Source organism: Arctopsyche grandis, chromosome 12 (assembly GCF_051622035.1).
Source record: "Arctopsyche grandis isolate Sample6627 chromosome 12, ASM5162203v2, whole genome shotgun sequence".
Lineage (NCBI taxonomy): Eukaryota > Metazoa > Arthropoda > Insecta > Trichoptera > Hydropsychidae > Arctopsyche > Arctopsyche grandis.
The window spans coordinates 3,921,104-3,935,259 of NC_135366.1; the positions used below are offsets into that span (position 1 = coordinate 3,921,104).

Consider the following 14,156-nt stretch of genomic DNA (forward strand, 5'->3'; position numbering starts at 1 on the left):
AAATAATCATTATTATCGATTCTGATGAAAGCGATCATCGCCCCACACCCATGGACATGTGTACGAGTAATAGCCATACTGATTAGGATTACACTTTAAATTAGACTATTGATTTAATTTAACACAATCCTGATATACATAAATATGTAGTACATGTAATTAATTTTGATATTCATTTACATTCAAAGTTTTTTTGTACTACATATATGTAGGTATATTATATTTTGTATATACTTGCGTTAGAAAAAAATATCGTTAAATATCGCTGTAGACAGCGAACAGAAATTATTATTTTTATATATGTACTATATATTTTATATATGTACATATTTTATATATGTAATTGTGTAAGTATGTATAATATGTACATATGTTTAAAAAATATTTTGCATTAAACTTTTGTTATAAGTAAATATACATTTGTTTTTATTTATTAAACCTTCCTTTCCCTGAAAAGCTTCATCAAAATTAAACATTCCACACATTTATATAAGATTTTATAATAACATACATATGTATATACACTTTTCACACACAAATATGTACATACATACATAATATCCCAAACTTGCAATACTTACTTCATTATTAACGAAGCTGAATAAATTCAAAGAAGTCTTCGAAACGTTTATTATAGTCAGAATTAAGTCTCAAAGCGCTGATAATAGGTAAGTAGGCAGTTTTATTTTAAAATTTGTCAACATTTATAGCATAAAAATGAGGGGAATATTTTTAAATTATATTTAAATGAGAATTTTACTATGGTATTAAATGAAACTAGACTAGCATTTCACCGATGTACACATATGTATGTACATATATAATACATACATGTACTTTTTTTCAAATACAATTCAATATTTTAAATCGTCTATTCCAGGTTTTGATCATCAATGAAAGTTTCAGCTCTGTATTAATTTTTTAATTTAAACATTTCCAGAGTGATTTGAAGCCGACGGAACGGAAGTTTACTTCAAGAAAAACTGTTGTTTCTTCTAATTCGCGTGCCCGTTTTGATTCATATTTAGACGCATCTGTATTGAACCACAAACGAATGCATGAAATTATATGTGAACCAGGCAGTGTATGTCCGAGTATTTCATCAGGTAAAAGTCGAGTTAATTCAGGGCACGGCAATACTATTGGCATCGCGAAGAGTAGCCAATCAATGGGATATTAAGGATGGATCGGGTCTCGGCCCTGTCACAGATTCATTCTTTTCAAACAGAGTGATTTCATTTTGGAATAGTCTTCATTTCCCAAAAAGGTTGGGGACCCCTGCTTTAAACAGATTGTGCACTGCTTGTTGGTCGTCCAGATTAGACTATTAATGCACTTCGATATATAGGTAAAAAAAAGGTATGAATTATTAATTTGGAAAGTTATTTTGCTGTAAGGAAATAATATGAATATATAGGGGGGGGGGGGGTGCCTCAAAATATTTTGCGGGGGGGCGCCTGGAATTCACGCTACGCCACTTGCTCGGTCATATGGAGTCCTAATCATTTGAAGTACACGCTCATGTTAGAGAGGGTGCAGAGAAAATTTCTGCGCTATCTCTATAAGAGAGAATTTGGGCGCTATCCCTACTTATTTCCCAGTAAGTTTGTCATGGGCTCCTTGGGCTTAGACTCCTTAGCCTCACGTATAATCAATCAACTTGGTAAGCTTTTTTTGAAAATTCTAAGGGGTGAATGCCACCTTCCTGAAGTTCTGTTTAACCTTAAACTTTGGGTACCTGGGAAACTTAGAGAATCTCGCTCCAGAACTCTATTTATGCCAATTTGGGCGAGAACTAATGTGCTTGATGACTCACCCCTTTCAAGAGCCATTCGATTTCTTAACCTGCTTTCTGGGAGCCTTGATGTTTTAACTGCATCATACAGTTCTCATATCAGGCAGCATATTTTAAATGCTCATAATTTCAAAAATATTGTTACGTATACTAAAAAGAGCCGCCGGTTAGTTGCAATCGGATTAGGCCGGGTAGCATCCCAGAGACTGTGTGACCGTTATAATTAGTTTCAAGGATTATATCTAGACTCTAAGTGCATGTAGGCTAAACAATGGCTGCTATTTGGTCTCTTCTCAGAAGTGACCCATACCATGGTACTGTGGAACCGAATGTCGTGGGAAGGCATATCCGAGTACGTGACCATAACAATAGGGAAACAAATCAGACGTCGAAGATGTCCTGAGAGACCTTCCCCTTATAAGGCGGTACTTGGGCGATATTAAGACATTCTGGACTGGGCACTGCCAGTGTGTGTATCTCCTTAATCATCAATAAATGCTATGAAACGACTTTGGCCTTTTACTTGGATCCTCCACCCACCCCTACGCAACAATATATTGGCTTTGCGTATTCTTTATCTCTTTAGTCCGTAGCCTCTTGAATTCTGGTTCCATAATTTTGAGTTCCAGTGGAGTAACCCATTCCTTACAAATTGAAAAAATTCAGAGGAAATTTCTTCGATATATGAGAGAGTTTGGTGACGATCCCCTACTGTATACCGGTGCATTTGTACCGGAAACTTTGGGTTATGTGACCTTATCCTCCAGAAGGAATATCCAATTGATATATCACTTCTATAAATAATTATTAAGAGCAATCCGACAGTTTGAATAATTGAAGCTATGGGCTCCCATACGCTTCCACGATTTTCGCACCCGTCTTCTCAACCTACTTTCCGATCACATTTATCTCTTAACAGTTACATCAGTTAATCTGTCCACTTTCCTTGAGGTTTTTAAAGGATGCGCCCAAAGCGTACCAAAAATTTACCTTTAATTTATCTTAATGAACTGTATTTGTTGTATTAAATAAGTTGAATTTCGTTGTTTTGTAACTGGCCAGGAAGGCACATTGGGGTTTACCTGTTAGGCCTTCCTGGTATATGTATACCGTAGCGAAAGTGTCCACTTTCAAATTTTGGTAAATGCAGGTATACTATTTTTTGGGGGCTGGGGATTTGTTCAAATCCCTTTTATTTTATGAATATGATTATGAATATGAATATGAACGATATTATACAGGTAATTAGTTTTCAATAATGTTTTTTTACATAACAATGACGATAATTATTTTTTAGTTAAAATAAAGTTTACTTACCGAAAATAAAATTAGCTGTGATTTTATGGTGAACAAATTGATGAGTACAATTTACTCGAGCGTCTTCTCTTCAGGTCTGTATCCTTCACGCCACAAAACAAACCGATACGAAAACTTTTCACGAAACTTTTCACGAAAACTTTTCACGACCGAGCTCGATCCCTTTCAAGTTCGATCCCTTGAGCTGATCTCGATTGAAAATAATTTTTCTGAGTATATCTGTAATGCTGCTGGTCAGACCAGGATTTGTGACTCCTGGTTGATCGTTTCCTATCAGAGTTTGCCAATTTTCTCTGATTTCATTGTTGAAACGATTCCCGATTAAAAATTGGCTAAAAATCCTTCCTACCCACTATGTCACCACTATTTGAGTATGATTAATGTAAATATTACAATAAATATGTATGTACAATTCATAGATGTCTCGTTAATTGTCGAGTTTAAGTCAGTGTCTCGTAATTTAGCGACTTATATAATAAAAAAATGCTGTATTGTTTGTAATTTGGCCAGGAAGGCGCATTGGGGTTTACCTGTAATGCCTTCCTGGTATGTCCTCCCCCCCCCCAAATGACGTCCCTGTTGTTACCTAGCACTGGTGTTGGTTTTTTGTTTGTTTGTTTACTTTGTTGTTTATTTCTTGCTGGCTTAGTCAGCTGATTATGTAGAGTGGGATAATTGACGGTGGACTAATTTTATCTTTTTGCTGACGGTGCTTTTTTGTTTCGATTTGCTGTTGTATTGTGTATTGCTTATTTGTTTGTTTTTTGTGTATATCATTTGTCATGTTCATTAGTCTCTTGTGCACTACTGATTCATTGTGTTGGAATCTGATCCTCTGGACTGCAAAGGGGGGAGTTATGTTCAGACCAATTGTATCATGGTCGGTTTTCGTGGCTTTACGACCTATGCTTTTTCTACTCGCCGCACGAGACGCGGCTGACACTTCCGCTCCAATCGTAGTCGCTTGAACACTGCTTCTAAGCGGCTCGCTTCCTCGCTCCCGAATCACCAGTTCGAGACTGATGATGTTTGACGATACTTGGAGACCAGCTCCAGTATTCAACCGGGGTGAAGTGAGGAAGCCTGGTCTGTCTTCGTCCCGAAGGCAGACAGCTCAGACACGCGTGCTTGGTACATAACCTGGTACATAACTCCCCCCCCCCCTCTTTCCACCTGCTTGCTATCTGTACACAAGGTTAAAATACAGTTGCTTACAAACAGATTTACAAACTGTTTCATTGTTATATAATCTCCCGCCATTTCCCTTCTCCCCACATCACACTCACACATACACACACTGTACGAGAGGGGGAGACAGAGAGCAGAGCCATCATCAGCAGAGACCAGACCATAGACGACGATCAGCGGGCACCATTGGGGGAAAGCCTCGCCGACGATCTACCGCCGAGCTCTACAAACATCACGTCCAGGTAGCATCTCAATTGAGAACGCCTGGCGTACGAACAATAGGTGTTCGAGCTGTGGCGGCTCGCTTATACGACATGGTCTAGTTTGGTTGCCTTCCTGCGAGTGGGGACCAACCCGGCTGGGTTCGGAGAGCTGCTACCCACTCTGTCTTCAGCTGTCATATAATAAACACGTGCATTAACATGCCAGTCGTCTCATTCGTTCATCCTCCATACTGGTGACCCCCGACATCGAGCCACGCAGCCTCGATCAATTTCAACATGCCGCTCATCCCTGCCTCGCCGAGTCAGGCGGGAGAAGCTACCCGCCGCGCCCCCATCGCCATCAACACGCGTCGCGGCCCGCGGGTGACAATAAACGAGCAGACACGGCTACCTACCTATCTACCTATCGACTGGAGTCCAGCCACAACGTCGACGACAGGTGTTTTTAAAAAATGGGGGAGCGAATGAGACGACGATCTTGACAGCTGGATGTGGAGTCATGCGCGATCCACTACACATAGAACGGTCATCCAGCACCACAAGACATACACCACCTCAGCACCATCATCATCATCATCATCAAGGCCCCGTCCGTCCCCACGAGCGTCGTCACGCCGAGACGGGCGGTAGCGCTGCAACACCTCCACGAGCCACAACGACTCACAGTCCAGCTCGGAGTATCATCAACCACATCGATGCCCCTGCCGCCCCCGCCGCCCCACCAATCGACATCAGCCTCGGAAGAGCGGCGCCGCCGCAGCATCGCATCGCGCGACCATCGGACCAGCCACCGTCCTGCTCGCGACGTCACCGCCCTCGAATCTACCGACCATTCAGGGCGGTACACCTATGTACACAGCGGATGACCCACGTCAACAATTATTTTTCTCCCCACGTAATAATTTTTTCTCTTTGTGTAACAATAATTTTTTTCTTTTGTAAAATTTGTTTCTTTGTAATTTTGGTATCGCTGATGCTGGGGGGGGAGTGATGTGGCGGCTCGCTTATACGACATGGTCGAGTTTGGTTGCCTTCCTGCGAGTGGGGACCAACCCGGCTGGGTTCGGAGAGCTGCTACCCACTCTGTCTTCAGCTGTCATATAATAAACACGTGCATTAACATGCCAGTCGTCTCATTCGTTCATCCCCTATAGAGCCAAAAGCCCTCGTGGCCGTTGGTTGTTATGACTAAAACCCGGACCCAGAGCGTGCCGCGTATTGTTCAAATGTTGTAAATGCATTGTTAAAGGTTTGCCGAACCTTTTTTACAAAGGATTTACAACAATGGAACAATGAGCGGCACCTTGGCTATCCTACTATAGGGGGGTTGAAGGTTTTGGACCGTTTCCCAGCCTATGGAAATTCAGTTGAATTTTGAAGAGGATCTTTATTACTCGATTAATACAGGTGTATTTGAATGTACAGCGAAGTAGGTAAAGGATTCACTGGAACGAGCTAAGTCGAGTTCCTGAAGCTCACTGACATCTGGGGACGATGCACTGGTTTATAAAGGTGTTGCTTGAGCAACGCGTAGCTGGGCTGGTGAGATCACGTTCTGGAAGATTCAGACGGGGTCGAGGTCTTCCTTTGTGTTCGATGTTTGATGCGTAGTTGCGTATCCTTGGAATTTCCCGTGTACTCGTGATTGCGTATCTGAAGCGAGTCGAATCGCCTTCATGGGTAAGCTGGACGAAGTATTTCGGCCACGGCTAACTTTCGTGTACGAGAAGAGGACGCGATGATGTCATTTGTACAGATTAGGTTCGATGAGGGAAATAGGTGATATCACAAGTCGTGCTATATCTCTACACTACCTCTAGTTATGACCGTTACGGCATCTGTGAGAGACGGTTCGGTGATTACTAGTCAAATGTTAACCGGTCGCTCTAGATCGGTCACACGAAAACTGGTCACGAGAAAACTGGTCACACAGAAAAATTGGTCACGAGAAAACTGGTCACACAGGAAAATTGGTCACGAGAAAACTGTTGTGACGGGTAACGACTTGTGACCGATCTAGAGCGATCGGTTATCCTGTTACCGTTTCACATTTGACTAGAAGTCCGTTTACCATTTAAGCACAGACCAAATATTTAAACACCAAAAATACAGGGCAGGTAAATGGACTGTCCTTGTCAACATACAGATGCCTGGATTTTTCAGGAGAAAATGATGGATGGCAACCCTAATTTTGACACCTAACGATCTAGAAACCCCACTCGAGTCCATCACCAGTCCCACTTGCATATTAGTCTGTCAAGACCGTGAACTCCAAACGTCTCCAGGAGTTTGTGCTTCTTCCTCTCGAGTAGCGATGGAGTGCAGACTTTGTCTCTGCTCTGATCCAGCAGGCTCCTTCGTCTCCATCTACGACGACCCTCATCCACTGCGTTTGGTGCAGCGCATTTGGACCTGCTGTCAGCTGCGGGTCAGTCACGTTACACTTGAACCATTGCTATTGTAAATTCGCTACTCCTCGTAGTCGTCAATACCTTTCACATTTGCAGGTTAGGAGAGGAGACCATCTGCCAGATATGATATGCCTTTCTTGTGTCAAAAATCTGGAGTTGTTCGACAGCTTTCGGAACGCTTCTATTCAGAATGACGCAACGTCGAGGGTGGAATTAGACAAGTATTTGAAAGTCAAGCCGGAGGAAGTTTTGCTGGAAGATTTAACATGGAAAGATGAGTTGGGTGTTGATTGCCCACCCGACATTTGTAGTTCACCAGTAGATGGCGAGGTGAGTAAATTCGATTCGAGTTCTTTAGATCGATTCTAAACACAACATTCGGTTGAAGCCGAGACGCGCAACCGATCGGACTGCTCGCTGCTGTTAGTGGCTGTTGTGTGTGAGTGTGAGTCTAAAAAAGTATTGTCAGTGCAGAAGAAAACGACTCAGCATCTCAGCAAACGCATCTCAGCTTTAACCGAACATTCAATTAATAGAAATTACAAATTCACATGTAAAATGACATCCTATCACATAACTTTCGATTAATTTTTTAGATCCCTGGAGGAAAAAATACTTGGAATGATAATATGGCTGAAATAATAGATACCAATAGACAAATTCTCGCGGAAGAATTACCATTACGAAAAGCTTTAGATAAGATTTGCTCTACACATTCTGAATTGGACCACAAAAACAAATTCCAAGCCAACTTGTTTACCCATAAACTTGATCTCGTGACACAGAAAAGCTTTAACACTCTCAGAAAGATGCACGAATGTGACATTTGTTCACAATCATACCTTAGAAAGAATGAACTCACCTCACATATGAATATTCATGCTGGGGTAAAGCCATACATATGTGACATTTGTTCAAAATCATTCCGTTCAAAATGTCAAGTCTACAAACACATGCTTATCCATAGTGGAGTAAAGTCACACAAATGTGACATTTGTTCAAAATCATACCATTTAAAATATCAACTCCGCAGACACATGGTTATTCATAGTGGATTAAGTCAACACAAATGTGACATTTGTTCAAAATCATACCTTAGAAAGAATCAATTAACCGCACATATGAATATTCATACTGGGGTAAATCCACACAAATGTGACATTTGTTCAAAATCATTCCATTCAAAAGTTCAACTCTGCCGTCACATAGTTATTCATAGTGGAGTAAAGCCACACAAATGTGACATTTGTTCAAAAGCATTCCATTTTAAAGCTCAACTCTCCCAACACATAGTTATCCATAGTGGAGTAAAGTCACACAAATGTGACATTTGTTCAAAATCATTCCTTAGAAAGAATGAACTCGCCTTACATATGCATATTCATACTGGGGTAAGGCCACACAAATGTGACATTTGTTCAAAATCATTCCATTCCAAAGGTGAACTCTGCCGTCACATGGTTATTCATAGTGGAATAAAGCCACACAAATGTGACATTTGTTCAAAATCATTCCATTTAAAAGTTCAACTCTGCCGTCACATGGTTATTCATAGTGGAATAAAGCCACACAAATGTGACATTTGTTCAAAATCATTCCATTTTAAAGCTCTACTCTCCCAACACATAGTTATCCATAGTGGAGTAAAGTCATACAAATGTGACATTTGTTCAAAATCTTTCCGTTATAAATATCAACTCTGTAATCACTTGGCTATTCATAGTGGGGTAAAGTCACACAAATGTGACATTTGTTCAAAAATATTCTGTTATAAATATCAACTCTGTAATCACATGGTTATCCATAGTGGAGTAAAGTCACACAAATGTGATATTTGTTCACGATCATACGTTAGAAAGAATGAACTCACCTTACATATGCATATTCATACTGGGGTAAAGCCACACAAATGTGACATTTGTTCAAAATCATTCCATTCCAAAGGTGAACTCTGCCGGCACATAGTTATTCATAGTGGAGTAAAGCCACACAAATGTGACATTTGTTCAAAATCATTCCATTTAAAAATTCAACTCTGCCGGCACATAATTATCCATAGTGGAGTAAAGTCACACAAATGTGACATTTGTTCAAAATCATACCATTATAAAGCTCAACTCTACCAACACATGGTTATCCATAGTGGAGTAAAGTCACACAAATGTGACATTTGTTCAAAATCATTCCGTTATAAATATCAACTCTGTAATCACATGGTTATTCATAGTGGGGTAAAGTCACACAAATGTGACATTTGTTCAAAATCATACCATTATAAAGCTCAACTCTACCAACACATGGTTATCCATAGTGGAGTAAAGTCACACAAATGTGACATTTGTTCAGAATCATTCCGTTATAAATATCAACTCTGTAATCACATGGTTATTCATAGTGGGGTAAAGTCAGGCAAATGTGCATCAGGATCAGGTCAGTCAGGAAATTTCTAGGTTGAGGGTCATTTCTAATACACATTTTTTTTTTTTCAAAAATAAGGGTTACATATATTCATATATACAGTACACTCTCGATTAACTGGGCTAATGCTGGGAAGGAAAGGCACGGATAATTGAAAACATGGATGATCCGAATCATCAAATTTTGCCTTAGCTTCGAATATTTTAATTTAATTTTTATATCTTCTTTCGTCGCGTTCGGCTTGATTTTCGTGTAGCTTCGTAATATGTAGAACATCTAAGTATACTAATGTAGGAATATAACACAAAGTGTGCCATTTCTAAGCAAAAACAGTGATCCCATATATCCTGTACAATCACGCAGAACTCGAGAGCAACGACCCCTTCGACCATTCCAGAAGAAAGAGTTCATCGTTCGATCATAAACAAACAATGATCTCACCAGGCCACTGCGACACATATTCTGAAAATCGTTTACTCGTGGCAATCATTTACACGTGTTCGTGGAAACAAAGAAAAAGCATTCATGTGTGGCGCTTGAACCTACAAAACACGCGCCTCGAAAATAGGTCGACACGTGCTTCGTATACACGTGTCTTGGAAACAAAGGAAGCGTATGACCCCATTCTCTTACGGACATCGTCCTGGCTTTGACCCCAAAGCTATAAAACTCTCGTCCTGAGAACACGTGCCCTGGAGAACAAAGAGATCTTTTGCACACGCCACGCTTAGAACTTCCATATATAAACCCGCACAGCAGACGCAGCAGCAGTCCAGTCCAGACTTTTCCCTGAAGCAGGCAACTAGCCCACTTCCCCGTGAAATTTTCTGTACTTACCATAAATTGTATTCTGGAAAAAATAAATATACTCTGTTAACTACGAGTTTCCGTAGGCTGGGTTTCGGTCACATGTTATGTGGTAGGGTCTTACAACCTATGTATATAATTATGTGTAATACCCTTTAACCTTTAGTTTGAACATCTGTTTCATTTTTAACTACTTATGATGTTATCTCTTAAAGTTATCCCTCATTATTTATGAGACTTTCAATATCTTTATTGCTTCCGCACTGTACAATCAACTATTCTGTTCAATCCTATCTACTTAACTTTTATCTATTATAATTTATGCGAGTTTCTAACACGATTGTTATATAAGACGACATAGTTAATGACCTGTTGAAATCCAAAGTATTACTTTTAATTATCTTTATTGCTATAGCTGCATTTTGTCCCACGATACGTGTAAACCCTAAAAATATTATTATCACTATTTATCTCTATGATAAATTGTGTTTCTACTCAATAATGTCTCGATACTCTCAAAGGATACATAAATCAAATATTAAAACTGTCTTACACACGGATGTTGCTCTGTATCTTAATCACTTTGTTATTTACCAACATTCTGTGATTGGTTAAAACTTATCATTCTTTTGTGTATAAATGCTCATGTTAGATCTATTGAACCTCACTTGCGATCAAACACTAACTGATCACTTGAGATCAAACACTCTAACTGATCACTTGCGATCAAACACTCTAACTGATCACTTGCGATAAAACAGTCTTGTGATTAAACTGCCTTACTAGTAACTTGTGATTACTACATAGTTACTTGCGATCAAACAGTCTCACAAGGCACTTGTGATTAAACTGCCTAACTAGCACTTCGAGACTAGTAACTTGTAATACAAACTTGTACATTAATCTCGTTTATATTTACTGCTAATTAAAGAATATAACAAAATCTGTGACTATAATATTCTACACCATCTCCTACTTGTCCCCGTAACACACAACATAACCTCTCGATCTACACTAACATGGTGAACATCTAAGTATATTGTCTTGGTGAACCCAAAAAGGTATACTGACAATGTTGGATTATACTCTAAACTAATAACAGAAGCTATTCTATAATTTTACCAAAAAAATTCCTTAAATGATAGAAGAACAATCTAAAAAGAGTAAACTGCCACTTCCGGTTGACGGATGCTTAACAAATTTTGGTAAACGGATTACTAGTCATATGTGAACCAGTCACAGGACAACCGGTCGCTCTAGATCGGTTACAAATGATCACCCGTAACTGGTCACACCCAAAAATTCGACCAATTTTTAATTTAACTATACTATTGACGGGACACCAAATCGATTTTAGAGCTGCACAACCAAACTCTTCATATTTAATTTTTGTTGCCATCAATAATAGCAATATATCCGGCGTGGAGTCACTTTTTACATTCTCTATTAATTGTTTAAAAAAGTGCTGATATCCTTCCAAACATTGAGCCTCCGTTAATACATTAAACAATGGCAGGTTTCTAAAAAACAAAACTGTTTCTTTAATATTAATATTAGATTTTGTACCTGCCACATTTGTATAATTGATTGTATATAGATTGAATAGTTTACTCAATGTTTGGAGGAATAGATTTGTCTCATTTAGTCTCGAGTGCAAGTCTAGTTTTAAGACGCTTTTTTGAGCAGCCTTTTGGATACACAGCTCCAACTATCTTATTTTGATTACAGTAGTAGACAAATGCAGTTGCTTGGTTTCGACAGGAAAAACACAAAAATTTGAAAAAGATGAGAATTTTACAACGTTAGAATTAATTATTTGGCAAAGTGGTTAGTTCCACTGGTGAAATATGATGTTTTTTCATGGATGCTTTTCCATGAAGTACCCGAATGGGAACATGTTGAAAAAACTATTGCTTATTTAAGTGAAATGAGAATATTATTCACGGATTCAATCTATGAGGAAGTAAAGTATATGAAGTCATTTATCGAAAATAAAAAAGCCGAAGAATGGAAAACGAAAGATGTGCATGATAAATGGTTATACTATTTCAAAAAAACTGAAGAGACAGAAAGAAAAGCTAATCTACCGAAAATGTGCCAATACTTGTTCGCCATCCCACCGCACAATGCACATGTTGAACTTGTGTTGTCATTTATTAAAAATCAATGGACAGATGAGCGCAATTCGCTTTCTATTGACACAGTAAAAAGCATAATTCAATGTACTTTAAATTATAAAATGTCATGCATTGAATTCTATAATTATATAAAAGGGGAAAAAGAGTTACTTCAAAAAACGAAAACATCGGAAAAATATGATTGGGCAAAGAAGAGCGATGATAATGAAGTCATGGAAAGCAGAGAAGAGTGAAGGCGATAGAAGAATAGGCTACTGTACATGAAATAAAATATTAATGTAAGGTTTCATTTAGTTAAATTTATTTGAATCGTCCAATTATCTATATTTATTTATTTTAGATTTGGTACAGACGCTTCCACAAAAAAAACCTATTATCAATCTTTAAATTTTTCTTTCAATTCAATTTTTGTTAAGTTCCAATTACTTGTGTTGAAATGTTGTATATTTTTTTTATAATAAAGCTATGAATATCGATAAAAATGCTTTGTTTTGTTTTTTTTTTTGTATTTTTTTTTTTTTTTTTTTTTAAGGGGGTTGTCCCCGTCGGTGCTCCGACACTTATGGCAGCCCTACTCTAATACCAACAATTCGGCGGGCCGCATGAAAGTTCTAATCGGGTCGTAGTTTGCCCAGGCCTGATCTAGAGTGACCGGTTATCCTGTTACCGGTTCACATATGACTTGTATTCCGTTTACCAAAGAACCGAATGAAATGTATAAAAATAATCATAAAATTCGTTTTAAAACATGGTTTTTTTAAAATTTTTCATACATAAGAGCGAAATCCCACACGGTGGGACGTGGTATATGGTTTTTGTAGTTATTTTACAACGTGCGAAAAAAATGGGAATTCTTTCATGCGATACCCAGTACATTGATGAAATGCCCGGTACACAGCATCAAATAAAGACCCCCTGGGTGTGTTCGGTAAAATTGTATTCTTCTATTTATCCTTACTTGACAGTGATCGATAACATTTTTAATGCGACGCCATTATGGGCATTTCGTCAGCTGAATGCGAGAAAAAAAGGAGTCGCTAATGTCTAGCTATAGATCGTATAAAAAAAAGTGAAAGATTCCATCCACAGTGGTGCAGGCTCGAGTGAAATTTATAAACCTATATGGGTTGCTTATGACGTGTGGACTCATTTCTTGGGGAAGGCGTACGTACGAAAAATACAATAAATTATATAAAGTATGGGAACTAGTCTTATTGTGAAGGTCTTCTTCACCACCAGTCCGCCATGTATTGTAGATAGATTCGTCTGTGTTCGTTATTAATACAACTATATGTTGAATGTGGTATTTATTTGGTAGTAACACGTATACACAAGTATGGTTAATTGTTGGTAAAAGTATGTCGTGCTGCTGTGGGTCGACTGGCGTTGTTTGGGTTGTACCTCCTTTTATAGTGTTTCTGGCATCGCCTGACCGATGGTGGTGGTTTGTTGATGCGTAAGAAAGGAATGCACTGTTGTCGAGGCGTAGAATTTTCTGGAACGCTTGATGGAAGTGGTTATTGATGCGTGCGAGCATTTAGTTGTTGATGCGTACAAGAGGAATGCACTTTTGTCGAGGCGTAGTATTTTCTGGAATGCTTGATGGAAGTGGTTGTACGAGCATTTAGTTATTGATGCGTACAAGGGGAATTTGCTTTCGTCGAGGCGTAGTATTTTCTGGAATGCTTGGCGCTGTTCCGCTCGATGTATTTTGTTGTTGCGGAATATTCTCGAAGGTTTCGATGACGATGACGACGACGAGATTCCTACAAAAGTATATTTATTTATATTATACTTTAATCTACAAAATATTTCGTGAATTCGTCTCTTATTTGACTGGCATGCAGAGCTGCTCGGC

General features: G+C 38.9%; 2 protein-coding genes across 2 annotated transcripts in view; one reads left to right on the forward strand and one right to left on the reverse strand.

Moving 5' to 3' along the window:
- mip40 (Myb-interacting protein 40) overlaps positions 1–14,156 on the reverse strand; it is a 237,704-nt gene that overhangs the window by 112,055 nt on the left and 111,493 nt on the right. The window lies entirely within an intron of this gene.
- LOC143919967 (uncharacterized) lies at positions 3,752–11,100 on the forward strand. Its single transcript, XM_077442591.1, has 4 exons — positions 3,752–4,167; positions 5,907–6,952; positions 7,032–7,265; positions 7,532–11,100. Exons 2-4 carry the CDS (start codon positions 6,701–6,703, stop codon positions 9,383–9,385), a joined length of 2,340 nt encoding a protein of 779 aa, XP_077298717.1. The 5' UTR covers positions 3,752–4,167; positions 5,907–6,700; the 3' UTR covers positions 9,386–11,100.

Excerpts from the sequence above, each read along its gene's own strand:
- LOC143919967 (XM_077442591.1), top strand. The coding sequence starts at position 6,701 with ATGGCAACCCTAATTTTGACACCTAACGATCTAGAAACCCCACTCGAG. Across the intron at positions 6,953-7,031 it reads GGACCTGCTGTCAGCTGCGG|GTTAGGAGAGGAGACCATCT; the intron begins GTCAGTCACGTT and ends TCACATTTGCAG. Across the intron at positions 7,266-7,531 it reads GTTCACCAGTAGATGGCGAG|ATCCCTGGAGGAAAAAATAC; the intron begins GTGAGTAAATTC and ends TTAATTTTTTAG.